Source organism: Rattus norvegicus, chromosome 4, assembly GCF_021556685.1.
Source record: "Rattus norvegicus strain SHRSP/BbbUtx chromosome 4, alternate assembly SHRSP_T2T, whole genome shotgun sequence".
Lineage (NCBI taxonomy): Eukaryota > Metazoa > Chordata > Mammalia > Rodentia > Muridae > Rattus > Rattus norvegicus.
This window is the reverse complement of record NC_141537.1, coordinates 52746780-52771558: the sequence shown is the minus strand read 5'-3', so window position 1 is coordinate 52771558 and position 24779 is coordinate 52746780. Positions and strand designations below refer to the sequence as shown.

At 38.9% G+C, this 24779-nt stretch overlaps 1 protein-coding gene across 14 annotated transcripts in view; it reads left to right on the top strand.

Annotated features, from left to right (window-relative positions):
* Window positions 1-24779, top strand: part of Cadps2 (calcium dependent secretion activator 2) — a 535166-nt gene that overhangs the window by 352446 nt on the left and 157941 nt on the right. For 13 of the 14 annotated variants that reach the window (XR_015685524.1, XR_015685523.1, XR_015685522.1 and 10 more), the window contains 3 exon segments: window positions 4865-4931; window positions 18184-18292; window positions 19664-19864. Coding sequence is in view for 10 of the 14 variants with exons in the window: in XM_087657185.1 (XP_087513311.1) it covers window positions 4865-4931; window positions 18184-18292; window positions 19664-19864 (377 nt within the window). In the remaining 4 variants the exon portion in view is untranslated. 14 annotated transcript variants of the gene reach the window in all.

Below are 24779 nucleotides of genomic sequence, written 5' to 3'. Positions count from 1 at the left end.
TGTGGAAACAACACACCAAATTGGGAATACATTCCTACGGGGGAGTGTGCAGCTTAGCAGTCTAGGAGAACAGACTCCCGGTACTCATCACAAGAAGCATGAACCCCACCAGTGTTCTTCTAAAGGAAGGAACGTATACACGCAGTGCAGTGTGCTATTTATTCCCAGTGGCATTGCAGAAAGCATAACGAACGAGTAGAAGCACATGCAGAACTGAAGGTACAAGGGAAGAACTGGTCATGGTGGGCACCAGGAACCTGGCATTCTGCAAACTGAATGCAGTAGTGCCCACAAGATGGTTACTTTAATTATTGCCTTTGGCATCCCTTTTAATGTCCGTGTACTCATTTCTTACTATGTGAGATTTAAGTTTTAAATTTTGAAACAATATTGGTAAACTGGCAGGTTTTTTATGCGTTTCTTACTTTTAAATACATTCCATACAAAGAAAGGTATCTGTCCTTATGTAAGTGGGGAGGCAGCTAGGCCTTGGAACTCGATCAGAAAGCCCACGTTTACAGTGAGACATGGGCACCTGTAAACTCTAACATATTCTTTTTATTCAGTGTGTTATATCTTCTGATATACTTCACTTATTTCCATTTTTATATAAACATTTTTGACTAATATGAAATTTTTACAAGGACAAAATATTGTGTGTTTTTTCCCCATAGTGTTTACAATACCTCCTTATTGGTGGCCCTCTGTTGACTGTTATTTCATTTTTATTATGCGTAGAGCTCATAAAATTCTGAAGACCGTTTTGTTTCTGGATGCGTTTGACCGATTGTCTCTTAATGTATGTGTTTGGACAAATTCTCATAGTGCAATAGCTCAAATACTTCAAGGTCTGACATCCAAGCATCTTGCTTTCTAGTACCCAATGTTTTCTCTTTTTTTTTTCTGTTTAGAGCATCTTCCACTGGTCTCCAAATGCTCTGTGCCTGTATTCACTAACCCTCTACGGTTTGTCTGCAGAGAAACCAGAAGTTATTATTCTAAACTCACTGGCCCGTCGTTTGCACTCTGCTTAGCTGGCTAGTGTACAGCACATAGAGCCTACACGGTCATGACCCTCATGCTAATTTGCATGTGGTAATGATGGTCCCTGGATCTCCCTATTCACTTTCGCTCGTGTGTGACCCGTCTGCCCGGTGCTCTGCAAAGTGAGATGCATTGAGAGAGCGAGCTGAGAAGCAGGCTGTGGTCACAGGCAGGGGTTATTCCCAGTGCCCTCTGTGGCTTCTGAGCCTCTATTAACTACTCATCCTGCTACTGCCCTTTTACACTGAACATCTCTCATGCCCACAGTAGCAAGCTCCGTGGGTCACTGTTGTTAACCCTGTAATAGGAACGTGGGTGTGTGTATTTCAGGGGAGGGAAATTACATAGAACGGACAGCAAGAGAGCAGCTGAACACCTATCCCCACAACTGCAGAGGGGAAATTAGAGGCTAAAAGAAAGGGCGTTTAGGGGATCTCAGGAAGAAACAGTGAAAGGGTGAGAACAAGAATAACCCACGTGTCCACCAGAGTCTAACGGAGTCCGCATTGCATCCACAAACGCATGAAATGGTCTTAAGTACATCCCGATTGTCGAAGAGGAGCTCACCATAATTAGATGATGTGTCTAAAAGCAAACAAATAGTGGATTGTGCTCTTTGAGCGATACCTGCCAGTGCAAGAGCCCAGTGGTTTTGAACTTTAGCAGCTCCTCAGTTCTTTATCCTACTTCTAATATTGTAGGAAAGAGAAGAATAAGGAAACTTAAGTTCACCCTAATTTTATTTCTCTGAAAATATTTCCATTTTTTTCCTTTGATTTTTTTATTGGATAGTTTATGTATTTATATTACAAATGTTATCCCCCTTTCCGGTTCTTCCTTCTCCCATCAGCCCCCTGCTTCTATGAGGATGCTCCCCCTCCCACCTCAGCACCCTGGCATTCCCCTACGTTGGAGAAATGAGCCTTCACAGGACCAAGGGCTTCTCCTATTGATGCCAGATAGGGCCATCCCCTGGTACATATGCAGATGAAGCCATGGGTCCCTACATGTGCACTCTTTGGTTGGTGATTTAGTCCCTGAGAGCTCTGGTGGGGTCTGGTTGGTTAATATTGTTCTTCCTATGGGTTGCAAACCCCTTCAGCTCCTTCAGTCCTTTCTCTAACTCCTCCATTGGGGTCCGAGTGCTCAGTCTGATCGTTAGCTGCAAGCACCCTCAACTGTGTCAGTAAGGCTCTGGCAGAGCCTCTCAGGAGACATCCATATCAGGCTCCTGTCAGCAAGCACTTCTTGGCATCAGCAATAGTGACTGGGTTTGGTGGCTACATATGGGATGGATCCCCAGGTGGGGCAGTCTCTGGATGGCCTTTCCTTCAGTCACTGCTCTACTCTTTGTCCCTGTCTTTCCTTCCATGAGTATTTTATCCTCCCTTCTAAGAAGGACTTTGCATCCACTTTTCAGTCTTCCTTCTTCTTGAGATTCATATGGTCTCTGAATTTTTTCTTAGGTATTCCAAGCTTTAGCTAATAGCCACTCATCAGTGAGTATATACCATGTGAGTTCTTTTGTGACTGGGTTACCTCACTCAGGATGACATTTTCTAGTTCCATCCATTTGCCTATGAATTTCATGAAGCCATTGTTTTTTTATTTGTTTGTTTTGTTTTGTTTTTTATTCTTTTTTTTTTTTTTTTTTTTTTTTTTTTTTTTTTTTGGAGCTGGGGGCCAAACCCAGGGCCTTGCGCTTGCTAGGCAAGTGCTCTACCACTGAGCTAAATCCCCAACCCCGAAGCCATTGTTTTTAATAGCTAAGTAGTACTCTATTGTGTACCACATTTTCTGTATCCATTCCTCTGTTGAGGGACATCTGGGTTCTTTCCAGCTGTTGGCTGCTCTGAACATAGTAGAGCATGTGTCCTTGTTATATGTTGGAGCATCTTTTGGGAATATGCCCAGGAGAGATATAGATGGGTCCTCAGGTAGTACTATGTCCATCCAGTTTTCTGAGGAACCTCCAGACTGATTTCTTAAGTGGTTGTACCAGCTTGCAATTCCACCAATATGTTTGTTCTTAGAAATGTCAAATCATTAAGTATGGGTATAATAGTAAATCCTCACCCTTTTCATGTAGCCTTACATAGTACATTTTTCTGCATTTTATTAACTTTAACAACGTCATCATTTCAGCAGCAAAATAATATTTCCTTATGATTGTGCCATGATGGCGTTTAGTAAATACATCCTTCACCCTTGAGCGTTTGTCACCAGTCTTCAGTAGCAAAAAGCATGCAGTTTTCTGTGGGACTCTGCTTATTACTTGAGTAACTCCATAATAAAAGGTTAGGCATTTCTACATTTCGCCATGGCATTTCTCATGAGAAGGGTTTCCTGTTAAAATCCCCACTGGCCCTAGAGATAATGTCCATTGATTCTCTAGACCTTCACGAAAACTTCATTTTTTTTATGAAAATGTTCTTTTTAGAATTTTTTAAGAAACAAAAAGATACATTTGCTTTGTTTTATAAAAGGAGGTTGTAAGATAGAAGCTACATTTTTAAGCTAAAATTTCGGCTATGAGAAAGTCTCAGATGTGACATTCTTTATTGCTTAGGATTGTGCATAGATTAAGTACATTCAAGTAATTTTTATGCCTCTACTTTCAAACTCAAATTGTGATAAGATTTGAAAGTTTTAATTTTAAAATGAGCCCTGTGTTTCCACTGTGTTACACTGTATCATTGCATGATGTGTTTTCCTAATAACTCACCTAACTCACCACCTTGTTTTTTATTTCTTCCTTTTCTCCATGGACATTAAATCATATCCTTTCTATATTCATTAAGAACAGAAGTTACGTTCTGAGGGCCGGGCAGGTAGTTCAGTAGGCAAAGTGGCTAGAACTCATGGAAAGAAGCTAAGTATGATTTTGCATGATTTAAATCCCGGGATTGAGAGGAGACAGGTAGATCCCCAGAGCTTAGTCATCAACCAGCACTACCTCAGCAAGTTCCAGGCCAGTGAGAGACCCTGATCTAAGAAACAAGAAGGGACAGCACCCCGAGGAACAACCCTGAGGCTGATCTCTGGACTCCGCATGAATTACTCACACACAAAAACATGTACATTCACACCCATACACATATGAACACATATAGCAAAGGAGTTCTATTCAAATGAATGACCAGGTTAATCATTTCAGTTTGTGTTACAGGTATCATGCAAAGGTAAAAGCCAGGGCTGAAACTGAGGCTAAACAAAAGCAAACAGCATTTTTTTTTATTATCTAAGTTTTATAGTGGGGAAAAAAATGTTCCGTGGAGAGCTTCCATAAGCCATATAAATCACAAAATGACAGAGCTGGCAGAGAACTTGGAAATAGGGACACCTAGTGTTGTCCTCTAGTAGGCAAAGAAATCGAAATGGATATTGGTGCAGACATTGCAAGGTCACCCAGCTGGACAGTGGCCTTTCACCCTGGGTTCTTGGCGCCGTATCCACCTCCTTCTCAAACTTCACTCATCAGAAGAATTCAGTGCGAGTTCCTCCGCTCTTCGCCTCAGTATCTCCTAAGAAACACGCGTGAAAATAAAATTCCAACTGGTTCTCTGATCATCCTTTCTAACTCCTACTTTGTTCAATTCGTAGTAAGGACCGACAAATTGTAAGCCACACAAATCAATTCCCTTTCAGGAATCGAGAATCAGCGAGGTCACCTTGTCACACAGAAGCCGCATGTTGTCTATGATGTCAAATAAACTAAACTTGGCATTTAGCCGTCTGGTCTTATAAATACCTATGGAAGATATATGGTATAGAGAGCCACACCATTATTTATGTACTATCTGCTTGCTTTTCTTACCAGGTATCTGTATGCCCTTGGACAGAAGGTTTGGAAGAGATGGAAAAAGCGATACTTTGTTCTCGTTCAGGTCAGTCGTTAATTTTCCTGTTTGGTAGTTACTCTCTGACAGTGACTACCCCTCTGTTGTTTGTTTGTACTAGTCATTTCTTGTCATGTCTCCTTCTGATAAGTAGATATCAGAAATTAAAACTTCAAAAAAAAAAAGGAAATTAAAACCGGCAATGATTTTAAATGATTTGTTTGAAAGCGAAGAAGTATATTCATTATGCGCCAGCACAGATAACATTTTTCAATCACACAACAACCCAAGCAACTTGTAGCAAAATAACTGACATTCTGTGTCTTCTTCATTGAATGTTTCTTTGTTGACTTGTGTGCTAGAATACAGCTGTTTTCCTTTGTCAGCTTCTGTGTGTGTTCCCCTGAGTTGTATCAAATTCAGTAGTCATTGCAAAGAGCCACCGTGAGTGGGTGTAGAAGAGACAAAAAAAATAATAATAATTTAGAAATTGTGTTGCCAATCAAGGCTTTCTAAAAGGATCTAGAGGATGCTGTGACAGCCCCTAGGGTGGGCGGCGGTGGGAAACTACAGTATTCATGTAGTGTGCAGATAAGCTGTGGTTCATTCACTCTCTCACTTTTTATATGAATACGTCGTGTCTGTTACGTGTTCATATAAATGTGCTTTTAAATCAAATCGTTCACTCCATTTCTCAATGATTGGATTCTGGATATGGGTTATTGGAATATGGGCTCGTCTAACCTTTTACAATCATAAGCAACCTTCGTCCAGAGGACAATAGCTAAGTTCTAGTTATGTGAAAGCATAGCTTTCAAAACAGGCATTTCATTCCAGGGTAGATTTAAACTATTTCGCTCTCAGTGGAAGTATATAAAAAGAGAATCACCCTTGGAATCCTAACGCACACCAGCCTGTAAAATCTCATTGATTCCCGCTACACATTAGACAGGCTTAACTGGGCGAGAACAGAACAGTGTGGGTAAATGCCAGGGGAGGAAAATTATCATTTGATGTTTTCTAGAGATACAGTATTCCATCAGTTGCTGGGGGAAAAAATTAGTTTATTGATGTCCCACGGTAGCATGGTAGCTTCATGAGAAAGCATTAAAATTGAGCCAAAGGTAGTTGCATCTACACAGCAGATTCAAAATCCATTTTACCTTTTAGCTAAAGACATTTCTTTCATGGCTTAGAGTTATAAAAAGGTATGCACATGCATATGCATACATGTAAACAACACACCACACACACACACACACACACACACACACACACACACACACACACCAATCTTGATCTAAAGCACAGGTAATTGCCTGGATAAGGGTTCTCTGCCCCTCCCCCCAGTTCTCAGTAGACTGTCTCCCCAAACCATGCCTCTTAAATATCTTCTGCAGTTTTCCACTTGTGCCTTTACACTGGCACAGAACCATGGAGAGATTCATGAAGAAATTCTAATATAAATTCTTCTGGATATTTTAATTGCATTTCCTGTTATAGATGTCTCATGTGCATCTAACCGGGCAGGCTTATCATGGTGATTTGTCTTTGCCACGTTGCTAGGAAGCAAAGGGGGTGGGAAAGGCTGCTTTTTCAGTTACGTTTCATGAATGTATATAGGATTTATATAGAATCCTATGTAATTCCATAATCTTAGTGGATGATTTGGAGGATGAACTCCTTTTGAAAAAAAATAGCTAACTCTTGAGCTTCACTGATGGAAATCTGCATGAAAAAATATTAAAGTGTGTTTTAAATGATGGGCAGATGGCATATTAGCGTGAGGACCTGGCAAATGGCAGTGGTCTAAAAGGTCCCACTGTATTTGTTGGTTCGATATGAAAATTAAGATTCTAGAGACTGACGATGAGAAGTCAAATGCCGAGAGCCAAGGCTTTGAATCCTGGGAAGGCTTAAGGTTATCGTTTGCTACCTACCTTATTGTCTCGTACATAGTCACATGAATCCAAAATTTACACACTTTGATTATTATTTATTAGAGTTTTAAAATAAAAAGAGGAATTAGAAAACATCAGATTCATAAAGTGGTTTGTTTTTGAGAGACATTGGATGTGGAGCTGAGTTTTTAAGATAACTGAGTATGTGTTTTATTTTAAAATTTAAAATCGAATCAAAGTAGTTGCTAAATCCACATAGTTGTTAGTTTAAATATAAGAAAAATTCTTCCAACTTGAATTAATGTGAATTTGTTATACTTGTTACATATCACAGGTACATGATAGAGATGGATAGATACATATAGACAGACAGACAGACAGACAGGAACACACAGAGAGAGGAAGAATTCTATGACTAAATGTCTGAAATATATATTCCAGTTCTCTGACAACTTTTTGAAGTTTCAAACACAATTGAATCTTCCTTCCAATTCAAAATGTAATGGGAGGACAAATTGAAAGCATTCACTTCAAAATCAAGATGGCTATGTATGGAGATTCGACAAGAGTGACCCATTGGGAGGAACAGGGTAGTTTTTATTAGTGTTTTTAAAGACATCTCTCATTCTTGCTGCACACAGCTTGTACATCCATACCTGCAGGCTGCATTATTGAAAGGTGAAGGAGCCGTTTTTCGTAGGGAGGACAGCATACCCCGCTGTGTCTGCTGCTGCCATCGGCACAATGGTGCTCTGGTGATAATGTGAATCTCATCACCACGTGCGAGTGTGGATTACGTGAGTGATACAGCTGGAAGCCCGGCCATCAGCCCAAGAATTTGTACTCATAAAAATTGATTGAGAGTCAGGTTTGGCCAGCTGCAAAGTCATTGTTCCAAGTGAACACTCGAGGAGCCACTGAGGTGAAAAGACTTTTCAGAGACTCATATAAACATGAGAATCAGAGGGAAAAAAATGTCGATTTAAATTAGAGTCAAAAAATCAGAAAGCAAATTATTTGTTAATGTGTGGTATTTATTTGGTTTTCTACATAGGTTGCAGTCTTTTTTATATTCTAGCCCTGACGTATTTACAGTAATAAATCTATTTTAATAACTGTCTAAGGGACTGTGTTTTAAAATTGAAGGTAAGTTTTTTGTTCAAGATAAAAGACCAGTTACATAGAACCTACTTAAAATCTCGCCAAAATTAAAATTTCTTATACATTTTTATTATGTTTCCCCAATGTTGTAGAACTTGTTAGATTTATGAATACATGACCCATATAAAGTGGTTCTGATATTATATTGTAGTTCCTATTATAATAAGAATTGGATATCTTTGGAACAATTTTTTTTCAGGTAATCAGCTTCAGGATACACTTCCTCTTGGGTTTGAAACTTTTTTTTTAGTCTAACTGGGTTGAATGACTTTGCTTACAGGCTTCTAACATTTATTCAAATAGCTGTATAGGCAAGATATTGAATGTTTCTGTGATAAGTGTAGGTTCTCCTGACGTACTTATGTATTAACACGTCATTTATGTATCTCATCTGATTGTTATTAAGTGATTACCCTTTGGCAAGCATTTGTCTAAAGCACGTTTAATGCATGATCTTATTTGCTCTTCAAAATAAGCCCGCCTGAGTAGGCGTTCCTATCCCACCCCCACGCTGAACAGATAAGATAGAGTGTGCAGGGGTATTATGTAATGTTCTCGGGATTAGGCTAGTACAAGGTGGAGCCAAGCGAATCCTGTTCTGTTAGACAGTAGGGGCAGAGCTCACATTTCTTGTTCGATACGGCAAACGATTAACTGAATGCACATGACCACCGTTCATCTAAGGATAAACACATATCCTGAAAAATCACTGGGGATCATCAGTGCCATAAGGTACCAGGCAGTGCTGCCACTTTAAGGAAGTAACCCTGGAGTGGTCGAGTAAGGCCTGGACTTAGGAAAACAACCCACTGTGCGACCGAGGGAAACTAAAGTAGACATCCATGTTGTGTTGGCCCAGTGTCAAGTGTTCACTGCTTGTTGTCGATGTGTCAGAATCGTGACTTGAAGTTGCTGCAAACAACAGCAGGCTATCAAGACGTAATGTTAATTACACGTCAGCTGAGTTGGCACAGGATGTAAACAGGCAGCGATCAGAACATGCTATGAGCACGTGAGAACCAGTGTTTCTCGGGAAGATGATGTCGGGATGAGCCTGTCCAAGAAGTTAACTCTCTTTGCCTCGGGATTTTTGAAGGACTAAGAATATCGGGAAGGCCCACTGCAGCGAACTCCTCACAGGCACGTGAAGGTGGTTACAGGGTGAGGAGGTTTCCTCTGGATGTCAGCTGTCTGCTCAAGCAACCAGATAGTTTAACATGATAAAGGCCTGGCTGTCACATTAGCCAAGATCAGTATGGTGGCTCTGTTGCTGTTTAAGCTGAGCGTGCGTAGTGTATCAACACATGGATTTTAGGGTAGAAAATGAAAGACCCCTCCCCCAACAATATTCCTACAGAGCACCTACACCATTCTATACAAGGAGACTCAAGTAACTCTTGCTGGTAGCATTCCCTGAATTCACATTGACACTCATGCATCCATTCTAATGGGATCAATTATTGATTTTCTTACAAGTTCCTTCATTCTCTTATCAAATGGAAAAATAACCATATCAACAGATAAGAATATTTTTCTTACTATTTTACATGAAAGCTTAGACCCCCTAGTATAATATGTACCCTCTATTTGTCTTGCTTAGAGATTTTTGTCTACAACGACAAAGTAAAAACATATACTTCTCCATATATCAATGTTTGTATATATATATGTAAAAATACTATAGAAATGAAATTTCTCCGTTTAGGGTTCTCAATATTTGTAATGCTAAATAACACTATAAATATTTAAAGACCTCATGAATTTTTGAGTGTTTCCCAGATGTTGGCTGCTGTTTTTCTCATTTGCCATTTTGTCTTTACAGTTAAACTTTTCGTTACGTTGCCCCTTCATTTTAATATTTCAAAACATATACCTTTAATAACAAAGAATATGGAAAAATATCATTTGTCATGGAGTTTGTTTGGATCAAAGTATTAGGGCAAAATAATATTTCATTTTGAGTTTATTTCTAAGGTAACGTACATATTTGATAAGACCTTTCATAGAATGTCTATAAAAACACTTATGGTGGTTGTAAGAGTTTGTGCGACTTACCCTAAAATGCCAGCAATACATTTAATCTTGAAAATCCCTATAATGTATACTAATATAAATATTTACCTATATCTCAAAAAGCTAAAATTTGCAAAGGAAGTGACAAGATAAGGCAAGGGAGGGCGAGTCCAGTAAGGAAAGCCTCACATGCATGAAGTTCTGACCCAATATGGAGTGCATTGTTCGTTTTTAATCTTCAAGTTCAGATGCAGGCACCATCTGGTTTTCTTGTTTATGCTTCTCATAGCTAAGCACAAGGGCAGAGGACTTGGGAATAAGCATCACCTTTCATTTTATGGTCTTCAGTAGATTGGTGTAGGTCACTCAGTAGGTTTTAAACCATGTTACAAAACCTTACGGTGAAATACTCTGTATTTATTTGGCACCATGGCTCACTATTCAGATAATCTGCCTCTCTGCACATTCTTCACATTCCTCTAAACAGTAGTTTGCCTACCCCTACTATGGTAAAGACTCAATAAATACTTGTTAAATAAAAAAGCACTTCCCCTCTGTTGTGAGACCTTTCTCAAACCTTTACATGAAACACATTAGGTACTTATATTAGAGCATAACCAAACTCCAGGGGCTGCCTTTGATCCTTCTCTTTCTTTACCTCGATGGCAGGCATAAAGTATTGCTTCTTCTATTATCAAAACTAGTATTCCACTTACCCATTTACATCCACCATGTCTACATGGACTCCTTATAACCTATTCTTCATAGAAAATAAATAACCTTTTTGACACATAACTCTCATTATGACGCCGTTCTGCTTAAATCTTTCTAGTGACCCTCATGGCACTTAGAGTTATAAATAACCATGGCCTAGAGAAAATCTTCCGTATTTCTGGCCTGGGCTTCCTATCACCAATAAGCATATGCTATTCTAAAATTCCGAATCGATGATGCCGAGACAAAGGTTTGGCATCTTCAAAAGCACCGGACCCTGCTCCAGTGGTACCTAAAAATATGAGTTTCATTGGGTTTTTGTGCCTATGCAACTTTGGAGAGAGTCTCCTGCTTTTCCTCAGACAGTTGGACCACTCCCTGTAGTGTTGACCACTCCCTGTTGTGTTGACCACTCCCTGTGATGTTGACCACTCCCTGTAGTGTTGACCACTCCCTGTAGTTTGACCACTCCCTGTAGAAGCGCATGCTTGCCCTCTTTGCCTGAGTGCTCATTGGTTCTGCCTATGCAGCTATTGCTCACTTCAGAGGTTGAATATTCGAATGTGTTTTCCCCTCAACGTAAAATTCCTCCCACCTCTTTGTCATAACATTCTGTTTTAATTTTTTCAGTACACTTGTCCTCAGTTAATAATATTTTTATGGACACATTTAACTTTTTTATGTCTACCCTCTCAAGAGTACTGCTTAGCACTGAATCCAAACATAGGTAGAAACTGACGGCTTCCTTGTTAAGTAAGAGAATATGCAGATCATCCTGATCATTTTTGTAACAAGATTTCCCTTCCTTTCTTTACGGAATTTGTACTTGATTGTTAAGTGTCACTGTGCCATTTGGCTAAGACAGTTTATACATATATATATGTATATTCCCCTCAATCTGTCAGTATCTTGAAGATATGTTCATTTTCCTTGATTAAATTAAGCTCTGAGGTTTTTTTGTTATTTATTTTTTTTAAATAACTCCAGCAGAACCTTTGCCCTCTGCCAAGAACATTTCCAGCTAAGGATTTTAAAAGCCTTAATCTTTACTAAAATTAGATGGTGGCAGTTGCTAAGCTGCCAGCTGTTAATGCGATCCCTACAGTAGTAATACTCATATCAATCTGAATGCTGTGGTCTCTCAAATCTCATAGTTAGCACCTACGTGTGTGCATATGGGCAGGTGGCAAGCAGGTTGGCAATTAAGAACAAAAGGGGAGGTTTCCTATCCCAGATACGATACCATGTGGGACCACAGCAACATGCGAAAGCGCCCTATTGAATGTAATGATGCTGAAGCCAGGCTTAGGGCTGTCCTCGGATTAAAGTCTGTCTATCCCCCACCCCCGATTCCCAACAAATCTGTTCTGTCTGGAGTTATTACAAGTGGACTCGGTAAAGAATATTAAATATTTATGATTACTGCACTTCTCTCGTAGGGATTTCTCGATTTTAATATAGTGAATTATGTAAGCTTTGTCCAGTAATACACCAGGAAGCTTATGAGAAATTATTTGACCAGAGTACGTCAGACCTCCATGTATCTATGTAAATAATCCCCTGCCTTATTGCTCCAGGGCAGATTAAGTAGATTTTACTGGACTACTTCCAGCCAAGAGTGGACAGAGGAGGGCAACCCCTGACTCCTGTAGATGACCTGTCAGCAAAGCCACCCTTGTTCCAGGTCCTGGTTAGCAAACAGTAAGCTCCCAGTTGTTACCACCCAAAAGTGCACTGTATATTCCCTGTTGAGTTGGCCTTATGGATGTGATGTAACATGACCTTGTAAAAGAAACAGATAAAGGCAGAGCTCTTGGGTTTCTAGAGCAAGCAACCGAATCATGAAGTGTTCACCATAGCATTGACTTGAATCGGTAACTGGTGACTCAGAAGTCTGGCATCGATGTTACTTCTGGAGCCCACCGTTGCCTGAAGCCTAATTGCAGGCTCCCGGTTGTGTGCTGGGTCGGGTTTCCCTGTCAGAGACAACTCTGCTCACCGTTGGTATTCTGTTACTGTCCCATCTGTACCCCTTGTTCTACCTGCTGGCCCAGTCACTAGGAGAGACTCTGGATCTGCTGGGAAGCTTTTGAGCTGTTTAAGTAAAATATGAAATAATGCAAACCATCTAATAATCCATCATTTCATGGTCACATTCTAGAAAGAGACTCATCCCCGGAAGGTTGGGTTTTTCCCTTTGGTTTCTTTAGAGATTCTTTCCTTCTTATTTAGACTTTGTATGTCCTACTGTCAAAGGATGATTTGTTATTTGAATACAGCTAGAAATAGAATGTTTTACATGAATATTAAACAGGACCTAGGTCTCTTTCTCAACTTACATAAAGAATAAGCAACTTCATTGTGAGAGTTTTTCATTGTATATCTTCTGGCAACTTTTAGGGTCTGGTTCTTAAATGGCAATTTTCACACTATTTTTGAGATATATATATATATATGTATATGTATATATATATATATTCAAGTCTGTATACATTAACAGATAACAATATGAACTAACAGATAACAATATGAACATATAAGTGACATTTGTAAAATCCTTTAGAAAGAAACATTTTGGTTTTCAATAAAACAATATCTTAAAATTTATGGTACAATTTTCCAGCATAATTTCATTAGAAATAGAACAATGTAGTATTTAAAACTACTTTTAGATGTATGGTCACTTTTTCATGTCTCTGTCTATTTATACTTCAATTTGTAAGGTCTTTCAGTTTGCACTCTGAGCACCAAAATCCCGTGCTCCTACTTACCCCATAAAGATGTGGTAAGAAGTAGCCCATGAGAACGGAGAAGACAGAGAGGCAGAGAGGCAAACAAATAAGGATGCAGTAGCCCGGGGAGAGTCAGCAGTCCCAGTGCGCACAGCATTGATCTACCTTTTATGTTTTGTTTACTGCAGAAGAATTCACCACCCAAAGTATTGTCTTCTTTGTAGGGTGTGGGACTTTTTTGGTTTTATTTGGTTTTGAGACAGGATCTCATTCTGTAGCCCAGACAGCCCTTGACTTCACCCTCCAGTGGTGTGTGTGTGTAGAAATAAATAACAAAGAGAATAAGACCTTGATTTATTTATTATTTCCCTCTTCTCTCCAATACTCTTGGTAGTCTTTGATAGTAAATCAGGGCTGTCTCACATAATGGCTTTGCCAGACATTCAGTGAAAATTGGCTTCTAATTAGGGAATACAGGTTTTTTTGTTTGTTTGTTTTTTTGTTTTAAGTTTCAGAATGAGAATTATAACATAATGGAATGGAATGAACAACCAACCTGAAGTAATGAGGCACATCCTAGACTCAATATGAGCATTGTCAGTCATCTGGGCAACCTTGGAAGAGCAGATTCCACTCCCCCCGCCATTAACAAGAGTTGAGATTACAATCTCAAAATCTCAAGGGCCCAGACATCTTATTTCTTAGAACTACTACGTTACAGCTGATTCTGAGTTCACTTGGCTGTTGTTGTTGTTGTTGTTGTTTGTTTGTTTGTTTGTTTTGGTCATGTTTTTTTGAGACAAGTCCTTACAGTTTTGTTCAGCTTGGCCTGTAACTCCCAATTCTCCTACCTCACCATCATCAGAGTTGGGATTATACGTATCCGGCTTGTTCGGGGGAATAATCATATAATTTCTTTTCGATAAAACCTGGCTCTCAGTTTAACTCTTCCTCTTTCAGTGAGCTGTGTCTTAGTGTGTGAATTGTAAGTGTATTATCTTTAAAGCCCAGCTACATAATCAAAATTCGTTAAGTCTTCAGTGTTAAAATAATCTTTTGCTCACTTTGTGGCTTTGTTCACTTGTTTTGAGGACGAATGGCTCCATAAAATGTTAAGATAGTACTGTCATTAAAACAAACCTGTAATACTAATGGCTCCAGTCAACTACAATAGAAATGTGTTTGTCAGCATCAGTAAAGTACATTTTATTATGTTCCATTATAATCCCAAAAATGCTAGCTTTTTCTAACCTGTTAATAGTTCATACTACTTTCCAATGTTTTAGCTTTCTCCTTTTCTTTACATGGTAAAGTATATAGAAATGGTGTATTTTCCATAGGACCTATACGCTTTTAAGAAATTAAAAATGTCTTTCTCATAGCCGAAGGGATAGTTCTGAAGTTAAGAGCACTTGCTGTTCTTCTAGAGGTGTCAGGCTCTGTTTCCTGCACCCACATTTGGTGGCTCACACCCCAGATCCGGGGAATCCAGTGTCCTATTCTGGCCTCTTCAGACACTGCATGTATGTGGTATACACGCATACACTCAGATACACACATGTACATACACAAAATAAATGACACAAACATTTGTTTTGTTGCGTGAGTGATCACATCTTGACTATTTATTTAACAACTTTGGGTTTCGTTCTCTCTCTAGGTTTGTGGTTCTGAACCTTCATAGTGCTACCATTTCAACTGTTTACTGCTGAAATGGCTACAGCTTAGCTGCCCATATGTGGCCCTGAGAACTTGCCTAGCTAAGACCTAAAGATGACTACACACATTGACATGCTAATATGGACAGAGACTTCTCCAAAGACGTCTTAGATGACAAGCTATGACGATTAATGGTGACTGCAAGGAAGACATGGTCTTCTCCAGGAACAGGTCCCCTGATTGGTTAGCCAGTCACAGAGTGTCAGCTCTAAACACACATGTACAATACTAAGTGAACTCAGCAGGTTATATTCATACATTCTGTGTGAGGGTTATAAGACAATAATAGCAAAGACCAAGAGACTATGAATTTGAGAAGGACTTAGGTGGACATGGGAGGAGTTAGAGGGAGGATAAGGAATGGAAGAATGGTGTAAATACAGTACTCAATATGTCCTGTTCAGAAATGAATTTATAACCTACTGCCTCGCTAGCTCGCTATGCCTTCAGGAGATGCTGCTTGGGTAGAAGGCGGTGTGTCACTTCATGCCGATCATTTCCCAAACATTTTAAGTGCAGTGTTTGGAGTTTAGAATCAAATGTCAGATATGACAGCTAGAACAGAATGCATTCGAGAGTAAATGCCATTTGGTCTGGCGAATGATTTGTGCTCCTTGTATTTAAAACAAGACAAATACATACTTCATACTTTCAAACGTATTACACTTTCAAATATGGCCGAAGAGAGCAGGTCTTGAATTTAAATAAAATGCATTCTGTGCAGACTTTGACAGAGAATACATACACGTGCTTTAGAAGCTGGATTATGCATGTTCTGGAGAAGTTAAGTCATAGAAAAGGAAAACAGAAGACAAAAACAAACCAGTTAGAAAAGCAATGAAGGCATAAGTTCTTCACCAGGGCTTCACAGAGTATCAACAGAGAAAGTTACACTGAATAATAGCTTGTGGTCTAACATTACGAAAATAAACTGATTATTGTCATCCTTAGGAAATTCAGCCACAAAGTTATCATATGCATAAACTGGAGAACTGTTGTATTTAATCTGTTCTTATTTCTAAACAGCCTCAGAAATTTTTTATTTTATTAATAAAATAAAATGAAAATTAACCTAAGAACAGAACATCACCCAGTGGAAGCCAAAGAAGAGGTTTAAAGCAGGCGTTTTCCAAAGACAGAACTTTAAACACCTTAACAGTCCAGACCCTGAGACGGGAGCCCAACTTAAAGGGAGATTAAATAGTAAACTGGAGGAATCTACAATAAAATTTAAAATAAAATACAATAAAAATCACAAGCGCTTCTATTTATAGGATGTTAGTTAGACTCCAAAGAAATTAACTACAATCCAAAATGGACGCATGGAGAAAGAAGAAATATATAATTTGTTAAAACATATTAGGAAAATGTAAATTCAGGATTTTTTTCTTTTTTTTTTTTTTCCGGAGCTGAGAACCGAACCCAGGGCCTTGCGCTTACTAGGCAAGTGCTCTACCGCTGAGCTAAATCCCCAGCCCCGATTCAGGATTTTTTTTATAAGATTGAAAGTACGAAAATAGAACACATGGGACCAAAAGTCAATGTTTGAAATAATAATGGTAGTTAATATTCTAAAATTAATATTCCTATAGATTATCCAGGAGGAAACACACCATCCTAACGAGGACATGGGTGTCACCCCTAGCAGTTTCATAGTGGAACTATGGTGAAGGCAGCGGTTTGTTTATTTGTTATGTACATGTCTGGGTAGTATGTTAGCAGCAAGCACCTTTGCCTCCTCGCCATCTCATCAGCCCCAAAGGTGGAGAGAGCGTTTCAGAACAGCCACAGAGAAAGAGGAAAGTTCAGTACTAGGAAAATCACAATTGAACTTCTCGCCAGACTTTTCAGCATACACACATATCCCTTTAGCAATGAAATAATACCTTCAAAACGCTTGAAAGGTTGCCAGAGTACATACTATATAGGAAGCAGCTAGGCTATCACTCATGAACATGCCCAAGCCAGAGATGTGCAGATAGGAAAAGAAAATTTTACTCAAAGTCTTCTATTTTTTTTTTTTTTTACTTTTTTTTTTCCAGAGCTGAGGACCGAACCCAGGACCTTCTGCTTGCTAGACAAGCGCTCTACCACTGAGCTAAATCCCCAACCCCCTCAAAGTCTATTAAAGGAAGAAACTAAATTCAAAATGTTGACATGAGACTCAAGACACAGTAAATAATTTAAAAAATGGAACAGAAACTATATTACTATTGCACAAATTAAACTAGTATTTAATGTGTACGATTATATATGTTTAACAGAGAAATATCCTAAATGCTGACGTGATAATAGCACCAGAACGAGGAAGAAATAAAGATGAGGATGAACCCCTGAGAGTCTAGTGGACAAGGAATAAAGCAAGCAGTTTGCTGTAATCAAGAGCATCTTAAATTACAACACAGACAAAATAATATTTGGGAGTTTTGCACTACTACTGATGTAATGTGTTGCTCCTGTGTAACTGGAGACCCAGAGATCTCTGTTGTTGGCATCAAAAGGAAAGTTGTAGGGGCTGGAGAGATGGCTCAGCGGTTAAGAGCACCCGTCTGCTCTTCCAGAGGTCCTGAGTTCAATTCCCAGAAACCACATGGTGGCTCACAACCATCTGTAAAGAGATCCAGTGCCCTCTTCTGGTGTGTCTGAAGACAGCGACAGTGTACTTATGTATAATAAATGAATAAACCTTAAAAAGAAAAAGGAAAGTTGTATACAAATATGAGAACACACAGAAAAACTGACTTTGAAGTAGTATCATGTATGGTTGGTGGGCTAATTTTCCATCTTCTACCTAAATAATCATGGCATGGAGTCACTGACCTGGGAAATACTGGCTCACCGTTCTCATCATCTGAGTGCTAATTGCCAGCTGACCTAAGAGATCCACTTCATTCCCAGAGGTGTGGGCTTCGAGGAATGCTAAAATACAAAAACTTACATGCAAATCCCATGGTTTTGCTTGGAGGAAAAGGAAAATTAAAACTTAAATTTGTTTTTTTGGTTTTTTGGGTTTTTTTGTAACTGTAAAAATCTTCTCTCTCTCTTATTTACCCTGAGCAGGTGAGCCAGTACACCTTTGCTATGTGCAGTTACAGAGAAAAAAAGTCGGAACCACAGGAATTAATGCAACTTGAAGGATACACTGTGGACTACACAGACCCTCACCCAGGTAATTCTTTTCCAATCATGGGTGGGTGTCTGCCACTCTGTAACCACCTGTGTTTGCCCTCCATTTAAAAGTCCTTCATGAATAGAGGACTTATTTGAAAATCACGTAACTCTTGGACAAGACCTTAATGTTCAAATTATGCTTTCTACCATCATCTGCTTCTCTATTCTTTTCATACAATGATAAAATCCTTAAATTTTACTGAGAGAAAAATTAAATGAAATATACCAACGCATATCAAAACTTCACTGGGAAGCAAAATTACAAACCAATTAGATAATGAATGGGAAATAAATTATATTTGGATGAATGGATAGATGGATGGATGGATGGATGGATGGATGGATGGATGGATGACAGATTTTTCAGACAGAGTCTATAGACCTCTGGCTAGCCTGAAACTCACTATGTAAATCAAGCTGTCCTCGAACTCAGAGAGATCTACATCCTTCTACCTCTCAATTAAAGGTATGCATATCATGCCAATGTATATGCTATATTCTAATTTTCTCCATAAAAGCTCACTCTTATATTTCTGTCCCTCTAAGTAAATTAAAGTAGTTTGGACATCACCAAATGAAAAATCTGAAATTCAAGATCCAAAACATGTTTTTGAGTGTTCACATGATGCCGTAGCTAGAAAATTCTACATCAGAAATAATTTGTCAAATTGCAGCTAATGTCCATGGACAACAAGAATGTTATATAGCAATTGCCTTCAGACTGTGGGAATAAGTTTATGTGAAATTGCATGAAATTGGTGTTAAGACAGGATCACCCTTCAGATAACTCATTATTTGTAATGATCCCAAGTCCACACTCCTGTAAAATCAAGCATTTCAAGTGTGGGGCCCATGAGCTATGGTGGCTGTAGTACTGAGCAGACGGTGTTTGAAAATAATGAGTAAATAAATAGATATATGTATGTGGTTGGTAATAAAATTAACCGGCAATATTAAGAATCAGAGATAGTAAGGCTTAGATACATTTTAAAAACAACATGTGGAGATGAAGAAGTTGAATATGGTGGCCACATTCACTAATTTTTCACTTATTTTTTTCACTTACAAATACCATCTTCGTCAAGAGCTGAATTTACTGCTCACTACGAGGTATCGCATTTGCCTCACCTGCGTTTTTACTTCTGCTAAACTCACAGCTGCCTCGAGCAATCCTCTCTCGTCAAGAACTGATTGCCTCCAGGAGCTGTGTGTAGAGTTGGTTTTGCTGTGCCCCTTTAAATTGTCGATTGGGGGTGTCATGCTCAGATAAGATCTTTTAAAGCACCGAGATCGTAGGAATGAAGCTGGGTACATAGGACTGAAATCTGTCAACTGTGTGCATTTTCATGGTGTCTTCCTTCTCCCGCAGGCCTTCAGGGTGGTCAGGTGTTCTTTAATGCTGTTAAAGAAGGAGACACTGTGATATTTGCCAGTGATGATGAACAGGACCGAATATTATGGGTCCAAGCCATGTACAGGGCTACAGGCCAATCTTATAAACCAGTTCCTGCAGTTCAAAGCCAGAAGCTGAATCCTAAAGGAGGAACCCTCCATGCAGATGCTCAGCTTTGTAAGTCGTGTGAAAATTAATTTGATTATCAAATAATAACCTTAATAAAACACAAAATGGAAGCAAATTTGTTCAATATTTTAGCTTGTGTTATTAATTAACTAATTAAATAAAAAGTAGTTCCTATTAGTCATAGAATTCGTTATCTAATTCTCCACGTAAACCTGGAATAATAACTATGCGCCGATGGACTAAGCTGGATATATTTAGGTATATATTTGTAATTATACATACATATGTGCCTATCATTATACATATGCATGCAGTGTCATTCATAAAAAGCTGGTATGAATCTGAAGTAGAACAGGGAGGTTTTGAAGTGAAGAAGGGGAAGAAAAAACCGTAGTTATAACTTCAAAAACATTTTTAAAAATTCTGCAAACCTTCCAAAAAGAAATTTTATCTTTTTTGTGTATCATTAGCAGAGATTTATTGTTAGAAGAAGGAAAATATCGTGAAATCAAATTTGATGTTGGGTTCCAAGGATACTAAATATTAGAGAATCACTCAGTGCATTTGTTTTGGTAACATGCCAGGGTAATTGGGCTGTTCCTTTCTCTGTTATAGAATAAGAGGAAAATATATATAAAATAAGGACAGAAAACAGCTTCTCCAGATGCTTTAATGTCTCGTCAATTTCCGTATGCTGATTTAAGACATTAAGATCTAGTGTATCTGTTGAGTTCCCTTGGTAGTGATTGATTAATTATAACCTGTGTAATGGTATTAGGACCAGTTTCAAACGCACTTTCAATACTCACTGGCCCAAAGGCTTTCTCTGGTTACACTCCTTTACAAAACTTCCCTTATTTCTAGACAAATCAGTTTGTCTCTATCTTTAAGCTCAAGTTGTGGCTTTTTATTGTCAAGTTCTTCTCTGGGATAGTAACATCTTGACATGCATTATGTCCTTCTTTTTCTTTTCATGCATTAAGTAATTACCCTCTTCTTCTTCGACACTTTAAGTGTATTACATCTGAGCATCTTCAGAGGCTCTTTAGGCCAAACAATTAAAGGTGGGATTGGTGTCTTCATCTCAACTCCTTTGGAACCTTTGAATACTTTGCTTCAGAGTTTAGCAGGCTTTTGCCACAGTGGCGCATGGTCTCTTGTCGGATATTCTCTGAGAGCACTGTGCTGTGCAGAGAACTCATTCAGGAGGCTCGTTCTGTCATTTCTGTCCCAGCCTGACCACATCGACCGCTGCCTTGCCATTGAACCTCTCAGGTTAGAAACGATGCCATGGGCTCTCATATTGAGCCATTGGATACAAGGCTCCATCAGTACATGCACACACACACACACACACACACACACACACACACACACACACACACTACGATGCTTTCCCCACTTTGTATCTTTTTCTTGCTCTAATAAGTGGTTGTCCCTGAATTACTTTGCCCCCCCCCCATGAATGACCTATACTCTTTTCTCCTGACTTACATACTCGGTAGGCTTAGAACTTCCAGTCTTACCACAAGCATTGACCAGACTCTGTTCTTCATCCATGGGATACAGCTCTACAGTATTCAGTGTGAACCTCCTTTGCCCTCTTCCAAATTCATGTTTGGTTTGTGAGCTGTCAGTCCCACATAAGTGATAACTGCAGTATTAGTTTTCTGGTTCAGCTCTGTTTTGGAAATTCTCATTCCTGTTTTCGAGTGTGCAGCTAACCTCATTCTTACAGAATTCACTTTGTGATACCGGAGTGCACCTGCCTCTTTGCACCTATGGTTATGTCCACTTTCTGTTTTCCCTGTTTTCTCTCATAGAGAAAAAGACCTAGAACACATTCAAATTCTTACTTGAGCGATACTTACTTGTTTCAGCTCCTCCTGGAGTCTATCTTCATTTACTTGAAATTCCTACACACTCTAATATTAGCCTCTCCTCTGTGGACCGCTAGAGTATTTCTAAACATGGCATACTTAGATTGCTGTTGTGTTTTTTTCTAGCTAGTTGTTGCCTATTTGTTTTTACTTTTGAGCTAGTATAATTTTTCTTTTAATTTAATATATATTAATTATACATAATAATGAGCTTCGTTAGAACAGTCTCACACATGTGCAGGATATATTTTTATCTTTTTCACCTCTCCTTACCCTCTCTTGCTCCCCCTCCCCCACTGCTTCCACTGATGCCTTTCCTGTCCCAACCAGTTTTCTTCATGCATTCATGGTTTCATGGTTTTCTAGTTTTGTCTTTTCTCACTCGTTTTTTATGTGATGTATTGTAGGTTTTAGGGTTCGTTACAGCATCCTGGGTGAGGGGTTCTTTGTAAGTATCAGCCTCTTACTGGTGGTTGCACACTGAAGAAAAGATCTTCTTCCACCTGTAACTGTTGGTTGTCTATTCCTAGGGAAGGCGGGGGCCTTGTGTGCCCCTGAGCACAGCATTCCGTCCCACTCTTCTCTTTACTCTCTTGTTCTTCACTCATTCCCATAAGCATTCTCTGACTTTAGGGGGAGTATAATTGTCCTTCTGTGTAAGGGTGAACATTTCGCAGTCCTGTATGCTCTGCATTTCATCACTGACGTCACTCTGCACTTATTCTGATGCCCACTGGAAAGGGACCTTTATGTCCAAAGCTGATGACAGCACTGACCCATATGCATGAACATGGTTATTGAGAAGCTTATCATATCCGTTTAACAAAGTTAACGACAGCAGTAGCTTCTCCACTAAAACCTATAACCTCCTAAGCCATGGTTTTTTGACCTAGCTTACCATAGCAGAGAAGAATTCCTTCCTGCGGAGTGGACTTCAAACCTAGCCAGAAGGAGGAGGTTACTCCTATTACTGAATTTGCCACTATTGCAGTAAAGGACATTTTTTTGAATGGCCAGTCAGTGCTAGAGCATACAGGGGCCACAACTGAGTAAAGACTCTTACTGGAAATACTCCCTCCTACCCCAACCCCAAGCAGTCTGCATAGTATCTTTGGACATTATGAGAGTCAGTTAGCAAGAAGAAAGCATCTACTTTCTTTCCTTCTTTCTTCCTCCCTTTCTTTCTTTCTTTCTTTTTATCAGATATTTTATTAATTTACATTTCAAATGTTATTATTCCCTTTTCCGGTTTCCCCTCCAGAAACTCCCTATCCCATCTCCCCTCCCCCGCTTCTATGAGGCTGTTCCCCCACTCATCTACCCACTCCTGCCTCCCTGCCCTGGCATTCTGAAGGAAAGGGCATCTAGAGATGTCCACCTTCTCTCTAGCTAGAATTCTGTATCTCCTGTAAACAAAGCATGTGGTATCTTCAGTAATACTCTTGCCATCTAGTTTTGCAAAGAAACCTTCAGGCATAGTTAATATCTGTAGTATTTGGGGGCTTTATGGGACTCTTGAGAAACACTTTTAGGTAACCCAGCCCTGCCACTGAGATTTTCATTATTAACCTGTGGCTTCTTTTTTGTTGTTATTCTTCTTTTGGTCATTTACTGTTCGTTTATCTTCTTTTTTAGTTGACCTCTAAAATAATTTGTTTGGATTATTTTCTTATTATTGGGTTTTGAGATATCTTTATATACTCTGGACTTAAAATATGACATTGAGTAATATTTTCTCATCTGTGACTTGTTCTACATAAATCTTAATAGTTCCTTTCAAAAGAAATATACCTCAATTTAGGTAAAATCTGTTGTCTTCTTGCTACTGTTTGGCTTTTGTTTTTTTAAGATAATGTATCACAATGGAACTCATGGTCTGTATTCTTTCTGCATCAAAATCTTTTTTAAGATTTATTTATTATATTTATATGAGTACACTGTAGCTGCTTTCAGACACACCAGAAGAAGGCATCAGATTCCATTACAGATGGTTGTGAGCCACCATGTGGTTGCTGGGAATTGAACTTGGGGCCTCTAGAAGAGCAGTCAGTGCTCTTAACCACTGAGCCATCTCTCCAGCCCCTGCATCAAGATCTTGAATGCTGGAATTAGAGCGCTTGATCCTCATTTCTTTAAATAGTTATATTTATCATAGTTACCTTTCTGTCACAATGGGAAAATACCCAATCAAAAGTAACTTAAGGAAGAAAGGGGGTTTTTTGCCTTACAATTCAAGATATACTTCATGTCGTGGGGAAACTAAGAGAGCAGGATTTGGAAACAACCAGCCACATGCCATACACAGTCAGGAAGAAGAGAGCAGTGGGTACAAAGCTCACTTTGTATTCTTTCTATCATCCAGGATTCAACCCTAGGGAACAGTACCACCCATGGTGGGCTGAACCTCTCACCTCAGTTAACTTCCACAGGAATGCCCAGAGGCCCATTTCCCTGGTGATTATAGATCTCAAATTGACAATAGACAGTAACATTAATCTCATGAATAATAAATCTCACCTAAAAATTATTTCGATCTTTGTTCTGTGCCTAGATATTATATTGGCCTCTTAGATTTTGCATCTATTTGACTCAATTTTTATACTCAATTGATGTGCACATCAGTGATCATGGAACCATGTGGGCATTTGGTGATTTGCAAAGGCTACCCTTGGACATTTGTCAGAATCACTTGACTATATATATATATATATATATATATATATATATATATATATATAGTTGTATATTTCTGAACTCTCCTTTCTTTTCTTTTAATGGGTTTTTCTTCCATATTTTTACTGTACTTTGCTAGTGCTTTAGAACCCTGGTAATCCAGTAGTATAAGTCTTTCCAGTAGATTCTTCTCTCTTGGGGCACGTCAGCTATATCCTTTGTATTTCTCTCCTGTATAGAGATTTTTTTTTTTACTCCGTGGAAAGACTTCTGCTACTTTTTATCTTGCAGTGTAAAGTTTTGATGAATAATTCTTTTCACTTTCTTACAAGACAAATAGAAAAAAAGATTTTGTTCTGCTTTCTTCCAACTTCTGTTTGTTGTTACATTGTTCCTCTACGTGTGTCTTT